The sequence below is a fragment of the Loxodonta africana genome, chromosome 9 (genome assembly GCF_030014295.1).
Source record: "Loxodonta africana isolate mLoxAfr1 chromosome 9, mLoxAfr1.hap2, whole genome shotgun sequence".
Taxonomy (NCBI): Eukaryota; Metazoa; Chordata; class Mammalia; order Proboscidea; family Elephantidae; genus Loxodonta; species Loxodonta africana.
Genome location: NC_087350.1, coordinates 50,062,640 through 50,088,741, shown reverse-complemented (window position 1 = coordinate 50,088,741; position 26,102 = coordinate 50,062,640). Strand labels below are relative to the sequence as shown.

At 43.2% G+C, this 26,102-nt stretch overlaps 1 protein-coding gene across 17 annotated transcripts in view; it reads right to left on the bottom strand.

Annotated features, from left to right (window-relative positions):
- Positions 1 to 557: 557 nt before the first annotated feature.
- MAPKAP1 (MAPK associated protein 1) overlaps positions 558 to 26,102 on the bottom strand; it is a 270,012-nt gene continuing 244,467 nt past the window's right edge. For 8 of the 17 annotated variants that reach the window (XM_023544921.2, XM_023544926.2, XM_023544923.2 and 5 more), the window contains 4 exons: positions 24,224 to 24,361; positions 23,957 to 24,013; positions 5,816 to 5,913; positions 558 to 1,108 (listed from right to left, as the gene is read on the bottom strand). In XM_023544921.2, coding sequence (XP_023400689.1) covers positions 983 to 1,108; positions 5,816 to 5,913; positions 23,957 to 24,013; positions 24,224 to 24,361 — 419 coding nt within the window. In that variant the 3' untranslated portion in view covers positions 558 to 982. Of the gene's footprint in view, positions 1,109 to 5,815; positions 5,914 to 6,547; positions 6,620 to 19,857; positions 22,958 to 23,956; positions 24,014 to 24,223; positions 24,362 to 26,102 lie in introns of those variants that run through there. The other 9 variants (XM_023544927.2, XM_003407733.3, XM_003407732.3 and 6 more) reach the window with 7 other exon arrangements.

Genomic DNA, 26,102 nt, shown 5'->3' with positions numbered 1-26,102 from the left:
GCCTGCTCCAACAAGGAAGCAGGAACTGGATGGAGAAGAAGAAAGGGGAATGAGGCCTTTTCAAAGTCAGCGAGGCAGAGATGACACCAGTTCCAGGAACAACCCAAATACAGGTCTAACCGTCACTGAAACATACACTTGCTACTTAAGAAATGGAAAAGGCCATTTCTGGCCGGGAGCTCAGCATGACCTTAAGACTAGCCATCGATCCTCATTCTCCCACTGCCCAGTGCTTTACATGCAGTTTTGCTTCTCTGAAGTCAGAGGTGCTGGGACATGTTGAGGAGACAAGGCTTTTCAAGGGGAAAATGAAACAGCCTGAGACACACCACACTAGGTCCCCTTTTCTAACTTTTAGTAAGATATTATCCTCAAAGCAATGCATTCGTTTAAACAAATGGCATAGTTAAAACTATTGACTAAGCCCTAAACATTTCTTCTGAGAAATCGAGCCATAGCTTTTCCAATCTGCCTGTTCAATATGGGAACAGATTTGAAAGAGAATAACATAATCAATCCTCCACCCCAAAGAACAGTCCATCATACCAACCACGATAAAGAGTACACCTGTTTATTAAAAGGAAAAAAAAAAATGTACATTTTTGTTCTCCGTTTGCTTTAAGAAATTTGATCGAGTTGTAAGGAAATGCCTGGGCATGGCTATGTACATCCTTGGGCAGGGTCACGAGGCACTGAAGACGGCTGGGCAGCACATGGCTCCTCTTGGTGGTGGTCTAGCCCCTGGACGCCGCTAATCAAAGCCATTGCCACTCAGTGTTCAGTCCCGTGGAAACTCCCCAGCTCTATCCTTGGGGGTGCCTCCTCCCCAAATCTTCCCCAAGAGCCCACCAGCCCTGTGCCCAAGAGCCAGGGGCTAGCCTCCCTCCCCAAGGCTACAGGACACAGGGTGGGCTCTAGGGCCCCCTGGGTCCTGGCAGGCAGGCTCTGAAATACAGCAACAGATTGAGGTTGGAGGGCAGTGTCACTGTTGCCCTGATTTCTTCTCCTTCTGGAAGGTGAAGCTTGTACGTCTGTTCAGTTTTCTTTGTTTTTGAGCAAAATAGTCAGCCCGGGCAGTGCTTGCTCGTGATTCCAGGATGTAGTTGACCTAGAAAGCAAGAGGACACAGCCTAGTCACTTGCCAGCCAGTTCGTCGGCAAAGAAAGGGGTAGACAGGAGGGCCCTTACCTAGCTGGGGCCCCTCAGGCCCAGGTGCTCTCTTGTGGATGGAATACAGTCATCACAGCAACCTGACAGCCTGGGACCAGAACCCTGGCTTTACAAGGGGAAAGAGGAGGCTTGGAGAAGACAAGAGGCTTGGACAAGACCGCCGAGTCAGGAAGCGATGGATCTCGTTCCTGGGCCTGCACTCCCTCCTCTGCAAAGGCCGCCTCCCTGGAGGTGTGCACTGTGCTTCCCACTTCCGCCCCTCGCCTGCTGAGCAACCATGGGCTTGCACTATACCTAACCTACCCCAGCCTCACTTTCTTCGTCTGAATGATGAGAATGTCATAGGGATAAAACACAAACCAAAGCAAGGCTCCATATTCAGCCTCCTACCAGCCAGGTATGGAGATTCCAACTATGGCATTTCATTTAACACTTTCCAGGGGCCATTTGGGAAACCCAGGTGGTGTAGTGGTTAAGAGCAATGGCTGCTAACGAAAAGGCTGGCAGTTCAAATCCACCAGGCGCTCCCTGGAAACTGTATGGGGCAGTTCTACTCTGTCCTATAGGGTCACTATGAGTCAGAATTGACTTGACAGCAACGGGGTTTTTTTTTTTTTTTTTTTAGGGGTCATCTGACCAAAAGGAAAGTAGGGCTCAGAGGAAGACCGAACTGGCCAAGGTCACAAAATTACTAAGTGGAAAGGCCAAGATGTGGACCAGGTGATCAGGGCCTTGATTGTCATGCCTCCCAGTTCTCCAGCTCCCCGCCCCAGCCTCCTCAGGGGCACTGTCCCTCCCACTCCCTCCAGACACCCTCACTGTCCCTCACTGTCCCTACCACTCCCTCCAGATACCCTCTGGCTGGGGCTTTTTCTGAACAAACACCATTTCTCTTCACCCCCAAATATCTGAAGGTTATGAGTAGGAACCCAAATATTTTTGGCCAGAGAAACCAGCCACCATCCTTGTTTTATTCTAGTTTAAGAGGCCGTGTGTCTTTGGCCTGGAGCGGGAGAGGCCTCCGTTAACTGAGAAAGAGCCAGAGGGCTCTGGGAGGAAGCAGTATAAGGCAGCTAGTCTCCTGTGAGGCCAAGGTTCCAACACTGTCCCCAGCCACACTTTCTGCTCTGACAGTCACCAGCAGCAGGCGTTAAAGGCTGGTGGATGAGTACAGAAGGCCTGACACACTCGGCCCACCGCCTCGCCAAGTTACCAGCTGAGAGCAATAAATCATGAGGCCTGTGGGGCTGGGCTGACGACTTGGGATGCTACAGACAATGTATGGAGATAAAGAGGTTTTATCATTTTTAATAAAAGCAATCCTTGGATTATATTGTTTGCACACTCAGCCAACCTAGTGTTTTCAGTGTATTTTTGGCACATATAACTTGACAAAAGCATTTTAAAATGATCCTTAACAAGCCAACTATTTCCTAAATTTATTATCTTCAGTGCTTTGTGATAATCACATAGATAATTTTAATGGAAGATTAATGTAATAATCAAAAGATAAAAACGCCCTTTGGTCTGCCATTAGCTGGTTAATATGCTGTGGCTTAAAACTTGCACAATTTTATGCACTATAGAGTGTTTCACTTTCAGCGCTTTTTACAGCTTAAGGCATAAAAATGTTGAGTTTTCATGGTCAATAAAGCCAAAGCCTCCATCACTCGATCACAAGAAGAACCCATTTTGAAGAGCCCAATGATTCCTCTGAGATTCATCTCAAAAGCCTGCAGAATTAGGGACCACACATAGCTTAGCTCACTCACATCTCGAGGTGGAAGGGGCAGACTCTGGGACTCTTGAAGGGCTGGGTTCAAACTGAGGCTCCACCGTTATTAGCTCTGCAGCCGTGGGCCTCCGTCTCCTCTGTAAGTGGGGATAATAATGCCTACACTCTGCAGGGCAGTTGTGAAAAGTAAATAGATAATGACATAAAACCCTTTGCACATAGTCAGTGCTCAATAAATGGGAGACAAGAATATTTCTATGAGGAGAAAAACACAATGAGATAAGATACTTTGATGGAGAGTTGCCTGTTCATAATAGTTTTCTTGGACATCAGCCCCGACCCTCATTTTCTTCCTTCAGTTTCAGACCTATGTTCTCATTGTATGTAAAATCCCTAGTTCTGGAACAACCACTTGAGACACTTGCCTCTAAGACTGACTCTGAAGAGCCTCCCATGGAAACACTAAACATTTCTGTTGAATTCACTGACACACGGCTGGTGCCTCAGTGAACCTGCTGCCCTGCTTAGTCGCTTTTAGTGCAAAGCTCACAAAGACACTGTCACGACATTATGGGAATGGTGAATAAAGCTGAGTGCTTAAATTGCTATAAAAACCAGAGATAAGAGAAGTGAAATTTAATCTTCCAACAGGCTTATGTTCATTAGCTCCCTAAGTGAATCAGGCCTGGGCACCCTGCAACTCTCCTGGAGTCTTGCACATGACGTGATATTTCTACAAACATTCTGATAGGAAAACAGACATTTTGGGGGGAGGCGACAGGTCTCAGGGATGTTGCAGAAAAGCATCTGCTTCAAGGGAGCATTTGGTCCTGTAAAATGATTTCTCTGCACTTGATCTTCCACAGTCTCATACTGAAGTCATAAACCTGTGTTTCTGTCATCAATCTGCTGTTGTGAGAATTATTTTGATGTCAAACACAGGATTATAATTTTACTAGAATCCTTCTGAAGTCTTGAATATTTTAATGCTGGCTATAAAAAAAGTCCAGCCCCTGACGGGGTAATAGAATATTTCTTTACCTAGTCTCTAAACACTTTACACAAGTTCCTTGTGCTATCTCGTGACAATGCAGCAAGGACTCTCTCCCTACTCCCTGATCGGAGGTGGCTTCTGCCCGACTAATCACGCTACTGTCTCGGCTTCAAACTGTCCTCCCAGCAGCACTGTCAAGTGTCACCCACTACTTTCGAAAGCCTTTTGTAGGCATGAGGACTTAGCCTCAAAATGTTCCTGCAAAGCAATTCCATTTCGTTGAAACCTCCCATTCAACTCCTTAAGACTACGTCCATCTTGGGGGTTAGCAGCACAAGTTCTGGAATCTGCCAAACCTGGAGTCAAGTTCTAGTTCTGCCATGCACGAGAGTCTCGATCCTGGCTAAGTTACTTATTTTTTCTGAGTCTCAGTTTTCATCTGGGAAATGGGAACCATTTTATATCAACTACCTCACAGTTTTGTGACGATTTACTGAAACACGATATGTGCAACACTTAGGCCAGGTCCTGCGCATTTTGCAATTACTCAGCGTATCTTAGCTATGTTCATTATTGTCACTTGGAAACTTCTACTCTTAAGAAGGAATAATAACCTAAGTAAGCTCACAATGTCTCATTTGACTTGTGCTCTAGTAGCCCTTTGGTGGGGTGGAGTGGGGCAGCGTAGGTACTTGATCCTCACTGTACAGGTGGGAAAGCTGAGGCTGAGAAATGATGTAATAGACAGGGTCACACAATTAGGAGTGGGGCAGCTCCCTCTGGTTCTAAGTCTTGCCCTGCCAGAGAAGCTTCTGCTTTTTCTATGTGATCAATCTAGACATGATGTGGCGTGAAGAAAGGATTCTCAGTTTGGAAGACTGTCTGAAAACTACTAGCCCAGGGCTGTGCTACTCAGAGTGTGGAGTACAGACCAGAAGCCTGGGCAGCACCTGAGAGCATAAAACACACAGTCTTGGGTCCTACCTACCCCGGGCCTCTTAAATCAACAAGACCGATTTGGCCTGACCCTGGTTTGCAAGGTTCTATGGATCTGGCCCTTCTAACCTCACTCTGCCATGTGTCCTCCCCCTTCACTGCTCCAGCCACACAGGTGGGTACAGCCTCCCAGCCCCACCTGCCGGCCGGCCTCTCGGCTCTTCATAGGCCAAAATGCTTTTTTTCTTTCTGGACCTGATGATATTTGTACCTTTTCACCCATCCTTCAAGATTCAGCTCTCCCTTACCCCCACACCGAGTTCATTTTCCATTTACATACCCACACAACACCTCTTTAATTCATTAAAATTCTCTTTGTAATTTTTTATTTAATGTCTGTCTCCCCTGATGGAGGAGAAGCTCTCTGAGGGCAGGGACCGGGCCTGTCTGGGGCCTGGCACACAGGAGGAGCTTAGTAAATGTTGCTGACACTGGAAACATAGAGTTCCAGCATAAAGTTGGGTATGCTTAGAGCCGGGTGCTAAAATTACCTTGAGTACAATTAAGGCATCTTCAAAACAATAACAATAATCTCCCTGGAGTCTGCTCCAGGACCCTCAAGTAGCCTGACAATGGCTGGAGGGAAAAAAAAAGGTACATAAAAAGAATAAATAAGTGTGTAAAGAACAGAGATTGTTGGGGGGCTGAGTGGAAGGGAAAGGGGTCCTGCTTTGGCTGAAGTGGGGTCCAGAGACGCAGACATGGGGCATCAGGCTGGAGCCACAATGCCAGTGTGGACCTGGGGTGGGTTCACCAGCTGGGTGACCCAGGTAAGTGGTGCTGTTCATCCTTGGCAAACGCAGGCCCAGGAGCCTTGCCCAGTGTCAGGGTGGACTCCAACTGGGCCTGAGAACAGAGCATGAGTAGAAAGCTGACCTACATTCCTATATCTTGTCTCTGGGTTGAGAAGGCACACTCACCTTGAGCACGATCTCATTGACTGTAGCAGCGTCAGATTCAAAGTAGAGGTGTTTATAGTCGTGATTGCTTAGATACGTAAGTTTAAATATTGCGTGACCTGGAGAGAGACAAAGACGGAGAAAAGACAGTGTTGATGGGGGGTCTGGTGAGGTATCTATGTGGAGGGTCCCCAAATATTCTCCCTTTATCACTCTAATTCAAGTGAGAGCAAGTGGAGACTGAGCAGCAACTACTCCTCCCAGGAAGGTTCATTTTTTTAATCACAGGCTGGGTAGAAAACAGACAGTAAAATAAAACAAAATAAAAAGATCAAATAGCTAGTTAGTCTCATTCCACTCTGGAGTGTATTCAGGGGAATGCCACATTAGGAAGGCTTTACAGGACCACTTCTATACAATAATTACATGGAGAAAGTGATATTTTTAAGGCAGAAGGCCTATTAACACCGAATTATTCCTCTAAAAATAACATTAATGAACAACAGGAAAGAGAAAGGCCAAGCGTTAACGCTATTACGGAGGCTGCTCCCCTTACCCTAGCTCCTGCTGGGGGGTGGTGCGGCATGGAGGGGGTAAATCCTGGCCTTGGGACCCTGCTTGGAGGCCCTCTGGTAATTTCCCTCATGTGACACTCCCAGAAAAGAGGGTCATTTCTACCCTGGAAGGATTTGGGGGAGGGGGTTACTGTGTGAAGACTGCCGTGGAAAGCTGGCATTCACAAAGCAGACTGACCTTGTGTCAGTGATCTTCTGAACACACAAATCTGACGTAGATCCAAATTCTTTCATGCCTCTTTCATACCACCTGCAGAGTAACATCACCATTACCGGGACTACCTCTTGGTCTAGCCTCCTCTCCCTCTACAGCCCCATATGCTGGTCCAGCTCACAGGGTGACGCAGTCCTGTGGGCCCACGCCTGCCTCTGCATGGGCTCTTCCCAGCTCCGGGATGCCCCTCTCACTGACCTGTGTGCAAAAGACTTGTCAATCCTCGGTAACCTGGCTCAACTGCTACCTCTTTGGGCGAGTGTCCACAGCTGCACTTCCATGTACCCCACCTGAGTGGGCCTAGCACCCTGTTCACAGCCGGCCAATGAAATCTACTTATCACGACACCTGCAGCTGTGCCTGCAACTCCCTTTGGGCCAGACGTGCCAATGAGAGTCCCTCCCCTAAATCGGGGCATAACTACCAGCCTGTCTGAGCTCGCCCGGGGTAGGCAAAACAAGTGGCTTTGGGACTCCAGGTCTCAGTTCCATACAAAACTCCTCCCCCGACCTTGGCACATGTTCTCCTGGGGTTCTGAGACCCCAGGACCTTCCAAGAAATTCCTTAGTCTTCTTAAGCTATTTTGAAGTTGGTTACCATTAATCACAACCAAAGGATCTCTGCCTGAGGGAGACATACAGTCGGTGCTCAATACATGTCCCCAAACTAAGGAGCAGCTGATGACATCTCTAACATAGAAGCTGTCTGCAAAAACCTCAGAAACATGCTTCATGCAGGCCCTGGTGCTAGTAAAATGAAAATTCAGCACATCCCTTCTATTAGGCCTTCTCATCCGTTGTCCTTTTAATTGAAGCAGTGGCCGATCAGTTATTAATTAATAATATATCACCCACATTACTGTAAGTTCACCTCTTTCCCGGAGAAATCTTCTTAGGGGCTTTATTTACAGTAGCTAATTCTTCAGATTTCCAAAAATAAACTGATATATGTTGTACATTTGTGGCCAGAAAATTTGTGCCATTGGTATTTTATCCTGGAAATCATTATGATATACTAATTGTGACTATAAATTCTATATTGAAAAAAAATTAGCTAATAATTTCTGAAAAACCTTACTTTCAATCACTTGACAAAATTTAGCATGATTCTAAATCATGGCAATAAAATGTTACAATTCTTAACTGGAAGCTAATCACTATGTTAATACATAAATCACTTGTTTCTGATCAGGAAGAGAATCTCACATACACAGATCCATCTGTATTGATGTGTGTGGATGTGTATGTATACACACCTACATATTTCTTTCTCTTCACAGGACCCATCCGGGAACATTAGAACCTAGTGTGGTAATGCCACTGTGTGGAAAAACAATGCAGCTATCTTTGTTGGCCATGCTATGACCAAGCAGAACCATCTACGGAGGACACAGGGCTGTGAAGGACAAACAGAGACACCCCCTCTAGGGGGCCTTACTGCTAACACCTGCCCATGACAGACACAGACACCAGAGCCTGGGGCTAGAAAGGACCAGAAGGTCTTAGGGAGGCCTGTAGACCTTAAGCTTCGGGGTTCACTGACCACTTTGATAAGTGATCTCATGGACTGTCTTACGCCACCTGCTCCCACTCGTCACTGACAAAATAAGACAATACCCCAAGATGCCAGAGCACGTTTTGTCTGAACAACTGAGACACCAATAAACACATTTTCTGCACTCTTGACGTTGAGCCAAATCTATACATGGCATATGTGCTATGCAGTCTGCATGGGGCTAGGAGCCTCGGGAAGGCAGGGACGCCCAGCGCCTATGGAGCGTATCAACCGTGGGCGGGCTCACAGAGGGGAGGCCTGTGGTTCATCTGCACAATGGTAACAAGAAAAAGACAGCATCCCATGCCAAGTCTCCTGATAAACTGCATATTTGGGCCAGGTGACCCCAAACATCCAACATTCTGTATTTTTACTGTCTAAAAAAAAAAAATTTTTTTTTTTTATGCTATGTTTGCACGCTGCATGTGGCCCTCACTTGTCCCCATCCCTCATTCCAGAGCCCACCTGGGAAGAGCGAAATGCATAAAAATGATCAAAGAGTCCCACCCCTCCCCATTTCTCTTAAGCCTCTGATTTATTTGTCCTTTCCAGTAAAGGCATTTACACCTCTAAGAGGAGACAACACAGAGAGGAACAGTTATCTCAATACTTGTGTTTGAATCTGAATGAACTAGCCCTCTTGCGAACAATTAGTCATAGCTGTTAATACCCAGGTTAAGGTTCAGTGGGACAGCCACAGCAGCGAGGCTTCTTCTAGCTCTCCTGGGGAGAGCTCTAGTTTACATGCTCAGGTTAAGATCAGCAGCCATGTTTCATCCACGCTGCAGCCATGAGGCAAGGGGTCAACTTACTGCAAGAGAAAGTTTTTGTTCTAAGTAGTTTCCCCCTCACTCCAGGGAATCCTTTGTTTTGCTGTTTGGCCAGAAAGGCAGTTTTCCTCAGATCAGGCCCTATACGAGTATAGGCTAGTATAAAAATAACAACACAAAAACCCAAACCTGGTGCCATCGAGTCGATTCTGACTCATAGCGACCCTATGGGACAGAGTAGAACTGCTTCATTGGGTTTCTATGGAGCGGCTGGTGGATTTAAACTGCCGACCTCTGGGTTAGCAGCCGAGCTGTTAACCACTGCGCTGCCAGGGCTCCTAGACTAATACAAAGGACAGAGAAATGAATGTCAAGAGTCAGGTATGATCAGCATTAAGGTAAGCGCAAGGAGCTGCAGTGGAGAGACCAAGGCGGGAGGTGGCTGCCCGTGTGCTGAAGGGGCATAAGGGATGGTGTCTTTGAGGAGTTGACACCTGAGCAGTCTTAGAGGAGGAATGGGGGTTAGCTGGGTAAAGGTGGGAGGTGGAGAGGGGTAGGCAGGAGGAAGGAGGCGCGAAGCTAAGGAGACAGCATGGGCAAATGGAGGGAGACAAGAGGCAGTACTGCCTCTGTGGGAGCAGACTGGGCTTGGGTACAGGAACAGGGTACAAAGGGCTGGGAATACCTAGACTCATCAGCTGATGGGGCCACTAGTGGGTTTTAAGCAAGACATAAATGATCACACTGTGTTTTAGGGCAGGGAGCCCAGTTGCCACAGTCATCCAGGTAGGAGTATATGTGGTTCTGACCTAGACAGGGGCAAAAAGGGTGCTGAGAAAGGGATCAATTTGAGAACTATAGTGTTGGTGGGAGCTGGGGGATGCTTTACAACAGAATAACAGCTAATAAGCAGAATTCACACTTGTATAATTTCAGCTAGTCCAAGACCTATACATTAGAGTGTAACAAGTTAATTAACCTCTTGCTTGAAATGAATCTTTCAATAAACATGAGTGATTTATGCCATGTGTAAATTTTCACCAGAGTGTCTGGGAAGGGGGAGGCATTTCAATGCTGATGGAAACAGAGTAAGACAAGTCTGTTCTCAAATACTTTATTGGCCTCAGCTACCTGAAGGCTCATCTCAGGTAAAGGAAGATAAGGGGTCAAACTACCTCCTCAGCTGCAGCCAACATCTGTCCCAGGGCATTATAGAGAATCAGAGGTGGGACAGAGTTACCCTTGAAAATTCAAAGAACTGCTGCAGTTTTCATCAGAAAGGGGTAAGCCACAATGGAATATTATGCATCAATAAAGAACAACGATTAATCTGTGAAACATTTCATAACATGGAGGAATCTGGAAGGCATTATGCTGAGTGAAACTAGTCAGCTGCAAAAGGACAAATATTGTATGAAGCCACTATTACAGGAACTCAAGAAATAGTTTAAACAGAGAAGAAAATATTCTTTGATGGTTACGAGACTGGGGAGCGAGGGAGAGGGGGATTCACTAATTAGATAGTAGACAAGAGCTAATTTAGATAAAACGAAGGACAACACACCAATACAGGGGAGGTTCAGCACGACTGAACTAAACCAAAAGCAAAGAAGTTTCCTGAATAAACCGAACACTTCAAAGGCCAGCGTAGCAGGGGTTTGGGGACCATGGTTTCAGGGGACATCTAGGTCAACAGGCATTATAAAATCTATTAAGAAAACATTCTGCATCTTATCTTGGAGAGTGGCGTCTGGGGCCTAAGGGCTAGCAAGCGGCCATCTGAGATGCAACAATTCGTCTCAACCCACATGGAGCAAAGCAGAATGAAGAACACAAAGTCACAAGGCAAATATGAGCCCACGAGTCAGAATGGGCCACATAAATCAGAGACTACATCAGCCTGAGACCAGAAGAACTAGATGGTGCCCAGCTACAACCAATGACTGCCACGACAGGGAGCACAACAGAGAATCCTTGAAGGAGCAGGAGAGCAGTGAGATGCAGACCCCAAATTTTCGTAAGAAGACCAGACTTAATGGTCTGACTGAGACTGGAGAAACCCTGGAGGTCATGGTCCCCAGACCTTCTGTTAGCCCAAGACAGAAACCATTCTCAAAGCCAACTCTTCAGACAGGGATTGGACTGGACTATAAGACAGAAAATGATACTGGTGAGGAGTGAGCTTCTTGGATCAATTAGACGCATGAGACTATGTGTGCAGCTCCTCTTTCGAGGGGAGATGTGAAGGCCGAGGGGGACAGAAGCTGGCTGAATGGACACAGAAACAGGGTTTAGAGAAGCAAAATGCTGTCTCATTAGGGGGAGAGCAACTAGGAGTATATATAGCAAGGTGTATATAAGGTTTTATATGAGAGACTGACTTGATTTATAAACTTCCACTTAAAGGAAAATATAAAAAGAAAACAAAACAAAGGGGTAAGCCACGGGAGCAACAGTCTTTGTAAAATGTCAGCTGAGAAAAAAAATTACGTCTATTAGTATAATTTTAAAGAAAATATAAAGTCTAATATTCCAGTTAGTTCAAATCATTTTTCTTGGATTGTTAAATTTTGTTCGGAAAGTAAGGCATGACAAAAGCCTGGGCTCTGGAATTAGAGAGATCAAGGCTGAAATCCCACCTCTGCCCAGGCTCAGCTGTGGGAACTTTGCCAGGCCCTGCACTCCACGCACCCAGGTTTCCCCAGCTGTAATAGAAGACAGAGCCTCTGTATGGTGTCCCATCCACTGCTTGGATATATCAGGGGCTTACTGGGTGATGGTGGTAATTCTTATAACTGTGATGGAATACTTAGAAATAAAACGCTCATTATTTTGAAGATTCTGTTTTTAATTGGTCTTCTTTGAGAAGACTTGCTACTATAGTACTGTAGGAAGAAAATGCAATGTAACGGTGTATAATGTTTTTTTTTAATGTGGTATCTAAGCAATGGCCACACACTCAGGACAGATATTGACACTACGTATCTGCCTCTGAATATATGAAATAAAAATCCGGAGATGTAAAAATGTATTTATTTATGTATTTTTTTCCAAAGTAAAACAGAAGTTGGAATGTAATACCACGGAGCAAAAACTAATTAGCAGCACAAATGTCAGAAATGGAAGACGTTTAAGCTTTTGGGCTGTAATTTATCTTCTACATTACTAGTTTTAACTAAAATAGCTGTGCTGAAAAAACAGGTTCCTCTGGCCAATTCAGTAGAGCGGCCATTCTGAAAAGGCTGCTGTTACCAGAAGGTGGGACAAGCTTAAGCACACAGGGACTGCGGCTTCTATCCTCTGCTAAAAGAAATGCTCCCAGATTTCCACTGCAAATGTAACAATGGAATGCTGCTTCAAAGGAGGCCCCTTCTAACACAACCTGCCAGTGATGACTGAGGTTGGCAATGACTGGCTGGAGCTGGAATTTCCAAATTGAGCCTGCAACCCACCTTTGTCTAAAATCTCAGGTGTCACCACTCGCCAAGAAAAACAAAAACAAGAGATTCTTTCCTTTTCAATTAAAAAGTTATAAAATGTTTTAAAAATCACTAAAAATTTAGAAGAGGAAAAAACCTCCAACCCCCACACACCTCATAATCCCAACACCCTAGCGCAATGACATTCATCTCTTTTCTAGTCATTCTCACGTGTCTATCTTCACCCAGTTGTAATCAGAATGTCTACTAAAAAATTTTTTTTGTTAACATTATACTATAGCCCTTTTCCTGTTGCTACATAGTCTCCATAACCATCTCTTTCGATTGCTGTATTTTATTCCAACAAGTAGCTCTGTGCCATATAGTTCATGCTACCTGTCTCTCGTTGGGTATTTATATTACTTATAAATTTTCCAGTATTATAAATCAGACTATGACAAACATCCTTGAGGAGCTGGTTTCATTCTTGATTCCTTTACATCAGGCATGGACACTTTTAAGAGAGTGGGTTTCCAGGATCTGATCTTTTCTGGTCCCTCTGGCCTGGAAGAGGATGGAAAAACTCTCAATGGATTTCTCGTGGAAAGGGAAGAGAACACACATTCTTTTAGATAAAACCATATCTGTCTGTAGGCCCTGGGAGGAAAGGCCTGGCTGTAACCCCCTCCCTGGTCTCTGGGCTGAAAACCCCCTCCAGGTCCAGTCTCCGATGCAAGCAACAATTCAGAGCTGCCTGTAGGGAGCTTCAGCTCCATGTAATCCCACTGGCAAAAGGAGCTGCTCCTTCCTGTGTGTCAAACAGTGGCAGGGCCCCTAGGGAACTGTAATGACCACACCTAACCAATTTAACTCTTCTGCCTGCATGTTTCAGACTTGCTCCTGTATATATAAACATAATTACTGCTTTCTAATCATAAAAAAAAAAAAGTTTTTTTTAGTTTTTTTAATCATAAAAACTCCCATGGTAACGTGATCTCCCTTCCTCCTGTATCAAATTTATTGGAGAAAAGAAACACTGTTGCTAATGTTACTACCTCTATGTTGAGAGATCCAGTAGATACTTCTATGCTTTTATTTTGCTTGACTTCTCAGCTGTATTTTGATATTTCTCCTTGAAGTCCTCTCTTTCCTGGGCCTCCACGAAGCCACATTCATCTGATTATTCAGTCAACTTCTCCAGTCAATCTGTTTCTCATATTTCTTTTGTGAACTTCTTATCCTCCATCTGTCTGTTAAATGATGGTGTTCTATCCTTGGCCTTCATCTCTTCTAACTCTACATTTCTCCTCTGCCAGGTTTGCCCCTTACGGTTTTAATTACTATTTATGTTGATGATTCCAAAGCAGGTATCTGGCCTAGACCTTCCTCTACCGTCCCAAGAGCCACAACCAGGCATTACAACTGCCATCTGCACCTGGCCTGCAGTGCAGCATGTCCAGAACTGACGTTAACATTTCCCTTAAATCAAAAGCTCCATTAGCTCAGTGGGAGGCCTCACCACTCACCAAGTCAAATTCCAGACATTTGATCCTCTAAAGAGTTTTCCATATGCACATCTTCCATCCCTCTCCATCCTGTGCCCATAATCCTCACCCAGGTCCTGACCATCTATTGCCTCTGTAAGACTGTGAGATAATAAATGTGACTGTTGTTTCAAGCCACTGAATTTTTTTTGGGGGCAGAGGGGGTAATTTGCTATGCAGCAATAGATAACACACTGATTTTTTTTACCTGCAGTGTTTACTCTTAAGCCCATTTGTACATTTTTTGATTCATGTATTCTCAGCTCTAGAATTTTCATTTTTTTTTTTAAATAGCTTCCATTTCTCTCCTTTTTGAATTCTTGTTTTCTTTTAAGTTCTTGAACATATCTATAATAACTAAAGTATCTGCTATCATCTCTGTCATTTCTGGGTCTGTTTCTATTGATTGCTTTTTCTCCTGGTTATGGGAGACATTTTTTTGCATGTCTAAGGAATATTTTACTGAATGCTGGACACTATAAATGTTACACAGTTGAGTGTCTGCATTTTGTTGTCTCCCTTTGGAAAGTATCAGGCTTTGTTCTGGCAGGCAGTGAACTTACTTGCAGACTAATTTATTTGGTCTTTTCAGGGCTCCTTTTAAAACTTCGTTAGGGAAGGACTAATATTTAATCTAGGACTAGTTGCGCCCTACTCCTAACACATGGCTTTTCTCTAGTTTCTACTAAGTGCCTCTGGTTGGTCAGAACTCTGTTTATAGCTCCCCAGTAGTTGTTCTTTGTTCAGCCTTGTGAGGCCCCACCCTAGGTATGCACAGCTTCGTATGCAGTGAAAGATTCAAAAGAGGAGCCCATGCAAATTTCTAGAGCACTTTCTCAGCATAGCTCCCTCCTTTCCATACTCTGCTCTGCAAATTTCAGTTGCCTCAATCTCCCCAGCGCAGTTAGACTACTGTGTTCTCCTTGCCAGGGCCACAGATCAGAAAGTGTTTCCAGGTGGATGGTTAAGGTGATAACAGGTCTCACCGTACTTATTTCCCTCCTCTCAAGGATCACAGTCCTATGCTATCTGTTGTCCAATGTCTGAAAACAGTTTCATATATTTTGTTCAGTTTTCTAGTTGTTTATGACAGAAGAGTAAGTCTGGTACCAGTTACGCTCTCATCGAAGTTGCCTGTAGGAGCCTCGTAAGCAATATACATTTTGATTTTAACGAAAGTAGGGCTTACTTTTCCCGTGTTACCAAAATGCCTTTAAACCTAAGCATCCCATTCATTTATTATGAAAACACAATTTGGAGCTTGGGAGAAGGCAAGGGAAAACAGGTTTTTCCCATCATTTATACATCTGAGAAATTTCTTCACAGTTTTTCAGTAGGGGACAGTCCTTGCCCTTATCCCTTCTCAATTAGGATCTCTTCTGATGTTAAAATCAAGGAAAGAAACAATCTGAGGAAATGGCAGTAAAAACCGAGGAAAATGCAAACGTATGCAAAATTTTCATTATACCTAGGTAACTGTTTTATCATTATGGGGCCATAAGGCCCGAGTCAATAATAAGTGAAAACTTAGAAAAAGGCTTCTCCCAGGAGAAAAGAAAGTTGTCGCTCCCAAAATGTTCCAATCACCACAAGCAAATTATTTGTTTAGTAAGTCCTAGGGAAAAAAAGTTTTCAATGTTAAGACAATCCGGAGTGCCTCAGACTCAGTCAATATTTCTCACAAACACATTCTTACATATTATATAGTTAGCAAACATGCCATAAACAGCCTTTATGAACAACTATGAGTACCTTATCATAATATGAGAGGTGTATTCTTTTGATCATCTATCTGGGGCTCAGAGTGGAATCTCTTGCCTCCAAAATTCATATAGTGTTGACCCTTTCAGAGACCACACACTGCTGTGAAACACCTCTTTTCCCGGAACTACAAAGATAAGCACACTGGTCCCACCCATCATATGCTGAGAGTAAAGAGCAATGCTAGTTTAAGATAAAGATGCTGGGTTTGCCTTGTCACTACAATCCTGAGACATTCTCCATTGTGCCTCCACATCTCTTTGCTGAAGAGCCATGTTTGCTCTTGGCCGATTCCAAATTCCAGTAGCACTTTTAAAAAAAGCTCAACATACCCAGGCAAAATTAAAGAAAGAGTCCTTGAGCAGTGACTACACCCCCTGGGTATAAACTGCTGGATTTCTGAAGGTTGCAGCTGGGTGCATAAATAGGCATGCCTAGTGCAAAAGTCAGATGTCAGCTAATGATGACAAGGTCAGTCAATGGGACACATGTGGCATTGGCTCCCACCAGTGGAGGTCTCAGGAGCCTGGCCAATGCTGCCTAGCCTCAGTGAACTGTTTCCTGAAACAGAGATGGTCAATTAAACAGCAGATCACAGCTCAAGGTTGGTGGAAACCAAACTGGGTCAGAGAACCTAAGAATGTAGTCTGCCATTAAACGATGCAAGCTGGCCCCACACTTAGTTTCTTCTCTACATTTATCCTGTGGCACATTCACTCCAGGTCCTTCCCTCCCACAAACTTGGAAAAACTGAGGTGGTCCCCCTGGTTGCCTAAACCTGTCTCCCCAGCAGCTCTCTTGTTTTGGAAAAGGAAACGATAAATAAATCAAAATGCACTAAGCAGCACTTCCACAGCCACTCGCCTCCTTCACTGAACATGCACCTCATCAATCACACTATTGTCTGCCTGAAAGGCGAGCCTTGTAAATGTCATATCCACTCAGGCCCAAGGAGAGGCGCATCCAAATGCAGCAAGGAGTTTTAATTGGATAGTGTAATTAAACTAAAAAACCCCAGCAGACTCCCTTTGACAGGATAGATGAAGACCCCTTTTAATAGGGCTAGGAAACATATCTGTTAAAAGGATGAGGCATTGCCTGCTCCTGATTGTGCTCCAGAGTACTCTTATGAAAAGGCAATTCAATAACTGGGGCATTTAATATGTTAGAGTCAGTTGTGTTCTGTAATCAGGCAGTACTTACCGTATTTGATCTGGAACTTAGGAATAAGTCCTTGTCAAAAGCATACAAACCCAACAGCTTGCCCACCTAATGTCTGGAGCACCTGGACCTCCTGGGACTCAACGGAGTCTGAGGTTGGGCTGTAGCCCTCCTGGGCTGCAGGTCCATTTTAGTGTAAATGCAGGTGCCTTCCTTAGTATTAGTGGGGCCAGAATATGCCAGCATTGCCATGGACCGCCACCTAACCTCCTCGGGACTGTAGCTCTTTCAACCAGTAGGGCATAACGTCACCCTCATTCCCCTTTCACACATTGTCATGAGTATGTAAAGAATGTAACAAAATTCTTGCTCCAGCAAAATTTCTGGGTATCATCTCCTTTAGGAACTGGAATGCCTGTCACATCTGTTTCTGTGAGTGTGGTGTGCATTTTCTCCGTCGAATTCCCCGTCAAAAGGGAAGAAATTGTATGGTCAGAGGATTCAGTGTATGGGCTGAGGTGCACCCAAGTTAATTCAGTAACAAAACTTGAGTCCTTCTGTCATTCTCCCTCTGTTGCGAGAGTGGGTAAGGGATGCACACACAGGTATATTCAGATACACTTGTACCTGCACATGCATACAGACACACACGCACTAGAAGCCTGCAGCTCCACAAACAAGGTAACACAGTTAGTGAAAATGAATGAAGGGGCTTTTATCTGCACACGGCTGTCCTGTAAGTAGCCATGTCCTGTAAGTAGCCAGGACTTTGAACCAGTTCGTTTTGGTTCAAACCCCTATTGGGAATTTGCTTTTCTAACAAGCTCTTAATGCTGTTGGTTAGGGACCAATACTGAGAAGCACTAGTAGAGCAGTGGTTCTCAAAATTTACTATACATAAGAATCACCTGGGGATCTTGTTAAAATGTAAATTCTGATTCAGCGTATCTGGGGTAGAAAAGCAAATTCTCAGCAGCGGTTCGAATCAGAATGAACTGGTTCAAAGCCCTGCAAGTAGCCCATAACAATCCTTCAGATGGAACACTAGTGTACCAAGGGCAAAGTCAGGCAACCTAGCACCTGGGTGGATCAAGACAGTCTCCATGCTGGAGGAATGAGACAGTTCAGGTGAGGTGCAGAGGCAAGATTTCAGGCTTTCCCACGCCCAGTTTTCCAAAAACTAGTGAGATGATTTGCTTTATTTACACAAACCTGAAAGACAGTTTCCCTGAGCCCTCAGACTGATTTTTCTCTTTTAAGAATGGTGAAGGGTTTGTGTGATGACTGCTTTTACTTCCCCATAAAGCCTTCCTGGAGCTGTCTGCAAACAGTTTTACTTTGGGTCTTTCACTATGGGTTGATGAACCCATTAAGAACATACAGGTGAATGTATATAACCTATGGAAACTGGTTACTGAATTAAACCATCAAATACCTTTAGGTTTAAATGAAAACTACATAAAAGCATTTCAGCCATCAATTTGGCTATCACGAATTTGGCAGTACGAATTTTGCTGGAAAAGCTATTTCGTGCAGATGTGGAATTCAATGGGAAAGACTGACTCGTGTACCAACATCAATCAAAATGTCGACTTCACTGGCAGCTCTCAACAGTAAGGCAGGTTCAAAGGTCACAGGATAAAGAAAAAGCCAAGCTCTGGTTCAGCTCTAATATCTCCTCTGTAGAAGTCTTGCAAAAGTACCCCCTTCTGTATTAGCCTTGCTTTCATTAATCTTCTTGCCATCTTCTTTAACTAGTCATGCAGAACCGCTCGATAGCAAGACGTATAATGGGGAAGGCCCTGTGCCTATTACCACGTTAACATTCTCTTAAGCCCCAGTGCAACAATGGAATGGGAAGGCAAAGGAAATCTGTGACTGCGAGGTGCAGTGCAGGCAATTCAATTACAGCCTGGGCTTACCTATGTACTTCTGACCTAGAAAACACAAGAGGCCTTTGTGTCTAACTGGCTTGGCCATTAAGGTTGCTGAAGATCACAACAATGCTGATCTTTTCTATTTAAGCCAAATCAATGTGGACAAATCATTACTCAGTAGCTTTAATTTAATTAGTAAATTAAATACACTACTTTACAGGTCTTGTCAAGTACTTATGAAAAGGAAGATTCATTTAAGCAGGAGGTTACCAATAAACCCAACTAATATAACTCACAGCCTTAACAGAAGCTCATCTCAAATCTCCAGCAGGTTCTATTCACTAGGGTTTAACAGTCTCCTGCAGTTGTGGTCAACTCATAAACCCTAAAAATTCTGATTTTACATTCGGTGTTTTGGACAAAAAACAAAACAAACAAACCCCCACCAGCATAACCAGCATTAACAGAATCAGATTTCCTTTAAATTATACTATTGCAAGAGAACATAATCAGGTTACCTCTATTACGTTGCTTCCTTAAGATTTTATATTATCTATAGTTAATTGAGATACAGAGCTTTTTTCAGCTATAAAGACGACAGCTACTTTATTAAGGTTTAAATCTTATTTCTTAATGATAGGATGCTTCCTTTAAGGATTCTAAACCTGCACAATCTTCTTATGATGAAACCAGACCAGGCATGATTAAGCCTGGTCCTTTATTTAAATATGGTCCCAGAGTCTCTGATGGGTGCTAATTTCACAGAAAGGTTCCTTGCTTTGTTTCACTGTTGGAATTTGAGGCTAGCACTTAACAAGAGAACCCATTACATTCAAAGCCCGTGCCTGGATCAGTGTAAGGATGGGAAATTCTTTCTCGGAGACAATTCCCACTTGTCGTAGCTTCTGATATGAAAACATTCTCCCTCCTTTGTGCTGTACACATCTTTGTTCCCTTAAAATGAATTAGAATTAATTCATCTTTTAGAGGTTTGTGACACTCTTTGAAAATAGGATAAGATAGCCTAAGAGGTGGCAAACCCAGACTGATTTAAATAATAATGGCAGCATGCAGATTTTTCCTTTTTAAAATCTATTTATTCTTAATTTCTCAGGGCTTTTTTTTTTTTTTTGTGATACAAAGAATTTCTCAACCAACTCTTCTAAGGGTCCATATTTATATGTTCAGGTCTTTTTTTTTTTTTTTTAAGGCATGTATCTATTTAGTCATTAAGTTCCAGGTCTTTAAACACTCACAGGGACAGAGCAATAAATCTTCCCTCTGAGAAAGGCTTAAGAGCGAGAAGTTGAGGGTAAAGGAGAGAGGCACAGAACTGCTATTTATGAAGTACGGCTGCAGAGTCTGGGTCTTTCTGATTCCACAATATATGTAATTATGTGTTTCACTGCAGGTGCTCTAACGCTCAGTCCCTTTGCCAAGTCAGCTATTCAGACACTTTTTGGATATGGCATCAATTAAACTTGAGTTGTGTTACTTATGACGACCAAATTAATGGCTTGACAGCGGCTTTCTTGATAAACATTGCAAACTGGCCACATTTGAATGTTTTAAAAACCATTTCTTTTCTGCTCAAAATTATGACAAACATGTCTCACGTAAGACTGGGGACAACTTCATTATCCTCCCCACACTTAATGCCTTTTTGTAAAGAAGGCTGTTTAATAACACGTCTGCTCTATTTTCACAACTAAATTATTCCAGTTGGTCACACGTTCCAGTCTTCGGCAAGGCACTTGTGTTGTGAGAGATAAAAACATGAAAAAGGAAATATATTGCAGAAATCAAAAACCTTATCTACTTCTAGACTCTCTCTCTTTGCCATAATTCATTCAAGAAGGCCCCAAGAATAATTTTTGATGTAAACTCAGCTACCAACATACATCACTGTGCTGATAAAAATCATAGGCCAAACTTATGAAATATAGTGACTTTCATTTCTTTACTGCTGTTAAAATAACTTTTTTTCTAAGGTTCAACAGACACAAAAGATAAAAAGAATTACCATTAATCCTTAAAAAAAGAAAAGAGGAGGAAGGAGGAGGAATCCCTGTGGATTAATTCTGTGATGTGAAGGTGAACTTTTTAGATGAAGTCACTGAATTAATTTGATGAGGATACTGGAATTCATGAAACAACAACAATAACAAAAAACCAAACCAAACCAAAACACACAGCACATAAACCGAATCATGTGATACACCCTTGTTTGGGCACTCTACAATGTGAATTATATTGAACAATTCTTGGTGTCTAAATCTCTGGCCTCGCTAAATTCAATTTCAAGTCAATAAACATGCATTGAGGACAACACTGCAAGGTGCTGTTAGGTAGGGCTAAGGATTTAGAAACCAGGTCCTGTGGGTCAACTAGTACAGTATGGAGGCCGGGGTGTGAAAGGGACAGACTTGCAACAGACAAATACCGCAGTGTGTGTGATGTACTTTACCAGAGGTGTGTATGAACTTCTGGGGGCAAAGTTACAGAGAGAGGCTGACAGCGGAGCTGGATCTTGAAAAATGCGTGGGCTGGTTATGGAGAGGTGAGATGTCCGTAAGATAGAGGGAGAGTCAGTGTGGAAAGTGTCTTCCAGGCAGTGGAAATAGCAGAAGCACAGAATGCAAGGCATGTCTGTGTGTGAGCAGTTCACAGTGACCACGGCTTAAGTTTGGGATGGGCAGTTATGGGCCATGAGGCTGGACTGGTCAGCTGGTTGTCAGTGTCTGTAAAGGGCTACGCTGAGGAGTCTGAATTTTACTAAGTCTTCAACTTTTAAAGCATTTTTTTTTCAAGTAGCAAAATCTTTTTATCAGATGACTTTTTTAAAAAAATATATTTTTGTTGTTGAAAATATACACAGCAGAACATATGCCAATTTGTTTCTATACCTACAATTCTATGACACTGATTACATTCTTCAAGTTGTTCAACTGTTCTCACCTTCCTTTTCTGAGTTGTTCCTCCCTATTAACATACACTCACTGCCCCCTAAGTTCCCATCTAATCTTTTGAGTTGCTGTTGTCAATTTGATCCTGTATAGATAGTTGTTAAAAGAGCATAATGCTCAAGGCAGAACTTTGTTACTGGTAAGCTAAACTATGGTTTTAAGAAGACTTCTGGGGATATTTTTGGTTAAAGGTTTAGCATCAGGTGACTTTTAAAATACACAATCCCTAAATAGAAAACAAAAAAGTAGAGTTCCTTGGTTGAAGGAGGGCCTTATGCCCAACTCTTCCTGACACACGTACACACATGCACCCACAGGTACACATGTGTCCTTCTGAGAACCCTGGAGCTCTGAAGAACATAGTCTGAAAAACACTGCTGTGGTGACTGGGGCTTAGGAATTGTTTTAATGGGGCAACGATTCTCTTGTTTCGGAAAGCATCACAATTTCTAGATCTCTGGAGCCAGAGAGAGAGGGGAGGAAACCTTTGTGGAACCTATATCTGCCTTTTTTACATGGAACCATTCCATAGGTCTGAAAATAACACAAAAGAGTCTCTTTCTGGACTGTCAACACTGAAATGGTGGGCCCATATCTACTCTGTTTGTCACTGTATCCCAGTACCTGGAGCTTGGTCTCACTCACACAGATGTGTAATACTTTGTTCTTGATTGACTGACCCCATAAGGCCAACTGGGAGGTGGGTGGCTGTGAATCTTTTCTTTGCTCCCTACTAGGTGAGGTGTGTTACATCCTTTACCTTTCAGCACCCGAATCACTGTCTTCCTTGGCACAGTGTGAGTCTTGGGGTGAGTAGGGAAATCTGAATCTTGCTTCTAGTGATTTCCCTGGCCTTTCTACTCTAGCTTCTCTATCTATGCAATGTGTAAGTGATTGCCTTTCATTTCTCAGAGACGTGGAGAATTTACAAGACGTTACTCTTCAAAGCATCCTGAGTTCCTAGAAGAAAGATGCCAGAGTAACGACATCTTTATTGGCCAACGGAAATGCTGGTGGTATAGCGGTTAAGTGCTACAACTGCTAACCAAAAGGTCTGCAGTTTGAATCTACCAGGTGCTCCTTGGAAACTCTACGGGGCAGTTCTACTCTGTCCTATAGGGTTGCTGTAAGTCGGAATTGACTCGATGGCAAAGGGTTTGTTTTTTTTTTTAATTGGTCAACAGGGTGGAGTGAAAGGGATTAGGAAGATGTTTATCCAAAGGCAAAGGGAATCCAGCAGCTGCAGGGCAAGGGCCCCAGAGCAGCAGGCAATTTTATCACCAGGTTCTTCTGGCAGCCATCTTGCAGAGCCAGAGGCCTCACTGGAATGACAACAATGGTGGGAAAGGGTTAGGGATAGCTTTACTACTGCCCTGCCTTGTACCACTGAGTTCTCCCTTCTTGCCAAGCTACAGGCTGAGTTGAAAGGAGAATAAGTAGCCAAGCATAGCTGGATTTGACACACACAAAAAAAATACCCACTCATAAATGAGGCAATATGACATGTGCCCATCTGTAAGCCCCCTTCAGGAGTTCAGTGCTCCTTAGGCTCCTCAAAGACTTGAGCCACATTATAAGCACTTGCTGGCCCTTACCGATCTTATTGTTTCTTTGAGTATGTAATTCCTTATAACATTTGTTCTCTAATTTAGTAAACATTGTAACATACAGGGATTAAAAAAATTAGAAACTGAGGCCCTACCCCAAGTTACTAAATCAGAATTTACATGTGTGGAGTATGGGTAACTCCATTTTAAATAGACTCTGCAGGTAACGCTGGTCTGTACCAGGGTTTGGGAACCATTGTCTTAACAGCCTTCTCCAGGCAGCTAATGAATCCTTTTATAGTTCAAGCTTTTTCCTCCACGGAGGAATTTCAGTGTGATCTATGTGTCCTTTCCAACCCCTGATAGGACTAGAATCCTAAAAATGATTAATCTAAATGCTAAGCTCAATTACTTAACTGCAAAAATATAAAATGCCAAAATACAACCAGACCATATCCACTTTGATAATTTAAGCAGAGGAACACCAACCCGGCAGCAGATCTCTTCTGTAGGATCAGGAAGGAGTTTAATTATGAGCTGGGAGGTCACGCAGCTGCCAATAATCTGGGGAGTGCTGACACTTCCGGCATGATGGATATCTAAATTTAGTCTTCAGCTGCCAAGAGAAATCCCCCAGCTTCCCTTGATTTGGCATAGAAGGCAGGCAAGCCAGGTTTGACTGGTCAAGTCCCCCAAGTGGGAAGGGGAAGAGAGCACAAAGTGAAATGAGGGTCTTGGTGGGTGCAAGTTCCCAGCAGGAATCTGCCTCCTTACCCACAGTCCCTTGGGAAGGCCTGCTGAGGTCAGGAGCCAGGGCTGTGAAGTTCTCTGCTGGCATCAAGACAAAACAGGATGGAGGCTCGTGTCAGGCTCTGGGCACCACAATACAATCCCGTTTGATTAAAAGAAATTTCTGGTAATGAATTAAACAGACCCAAGGAAAAAAGGACACGGTGGCAATATATTCTCCTGGCACCCAGCACACAGAGGGGAAGAGAGGGGGAAGAGAGAAAGGAGACATAAATAAAAGGGACTACTCACTGGGGCTTTTTTCTTCAGCAAGGTCACAGGCACAGAGCAGGTCAGAATCGATTGAGATGGGTTTTTGCTTAATCCAAAACTTAGTGCTGGCTTTCTGATTCGTAACCGGGTCTATTTCGACCTTGTCTCCAGAGATACCTGTAAGGTCAAGGGGAGGACAAAAAAGAAGCCACAAAAGTGGAAGGCGTGAGTGCTTTCAGTGTGTGTAATAATTTGACCTACTTTACAAATCCTAAATTGGATGAACATGAGTGATCTCTTAGGGCTCTGGAGAATATCACACAGACTTCTTAAAACAGGCTCAAGGAAACTCCAAATGGCACAGAGAAGTTGTACAGTCTGGTTTTCTGGGTGAGCGAGTTGGGGAGAAATAAGCAAAAATATATAAAGGTAGTAACACACACCTTCTTAGACATAATATAGATACAAGATAGAAAAAAAATATACCTCCATGCTGTAATGAAGTAAATAAGATTCGTTTAAGATACAATTTTGATCAGTGTTTTTTTTTTTAAAGAAGTTCTGAGTTGAAGAGATAAATTTAAAAAATTTGTAATATCACCTATGCCTAAACAGCTAAGCTACCAAGGAAGAGTTCCTGATCTGAAAAACTCTTACACACTGAGAATAGGGAAAATTTCTTTCTTCCTTTCTATGACTCTAAATAATTATCCAAGAGATATTTAAAGGAAGTTGCAACTGGATCAAGGGGTCCTTTACAAACAACCTTCCAAGTTCATGTCTTGGAGGTCACTGCTTCTCTGCTGAGGAGAGGCTTAGCACTGAATGTGAGCTTTACGCAATAAACGCTTTATAATAGGAATTCAGCATGTTAAACACTGGCACTTCGAGTTGTATTTTCAGAGCTGCGAAAGACATAACATGCTGTGCAGTGACTGGGAATAAAAGCGTTAGGGGAACAAAGGTAACACCAGGGATGCAAGGTGCCCTGGGATACCTGGGAAATGCACCACATTTGCTCTCCCGGTATTACAGAGCAGTATATGCTCAGCCCGACACACACCAGCCAGGCCAGACACTCTCTCAATTCTCTCTCTTGCTGAAAATTGAGGAATCTGTTTATGAAGTGAGGCAAAAACCTTCAGTGTGCCTTGCAGAGTGAGCCCCACATGGAACCTTAAACGTAATTACATTTTTAGGTCATAGTTTAAAGGTCAGGGTCAAAGCGAAAAAAGCAAAATAAAGAAAGGATATAAGAATTAAAACAGCAAACTATACATACTTTAACAAAAAAGAATCAAAGTTGGCATATTTCATACTACGAATCTTTTTAGCAATAGAAATATTTGAATGGAACGTGAAAAAATTTAGCAAGTACAGATAAAAGAAACAGCTCAATAAAAAACAAACACAACAACCATAACCTGAAAACAAATTTAAAATTAAAAAAGAAAACAAATACAAACAGAATCCTAATGATTAGGTCTGCTACACACTCTGTTCATTTTTATTTTGTGAATAAATAAATCCCAAATTACCATTAGACAAAGGCAGAAGGCTGTGTAAGACAGACTACAGCAGAGACTCCCTGGTTGTCTTCAGAGGACAGAATGTAGTGATGGTTGCTTAACCCTGGTCATTACTGTGTGGTCTTGGGTAAAGATGAGTAATCTGCAGTTTTTTATTAATTGAATGCTGGAATTTTTCATTAGACATATTTCAGGTACATCATATTTCAATTAGGCATAATGTCGTTAAGTCCAACTGATTCTGGACGTGCAGGTCTACGTGATTTCAGGACGGTGAGAACGTACCAGAAGACCAATTTTATTACATTTCACTTAAAATAGATTATGACTATACAGTTACACTCTTCCTTCCAATCTGGTCATTAATCGTTAAAGATCTGGGCGTTTCT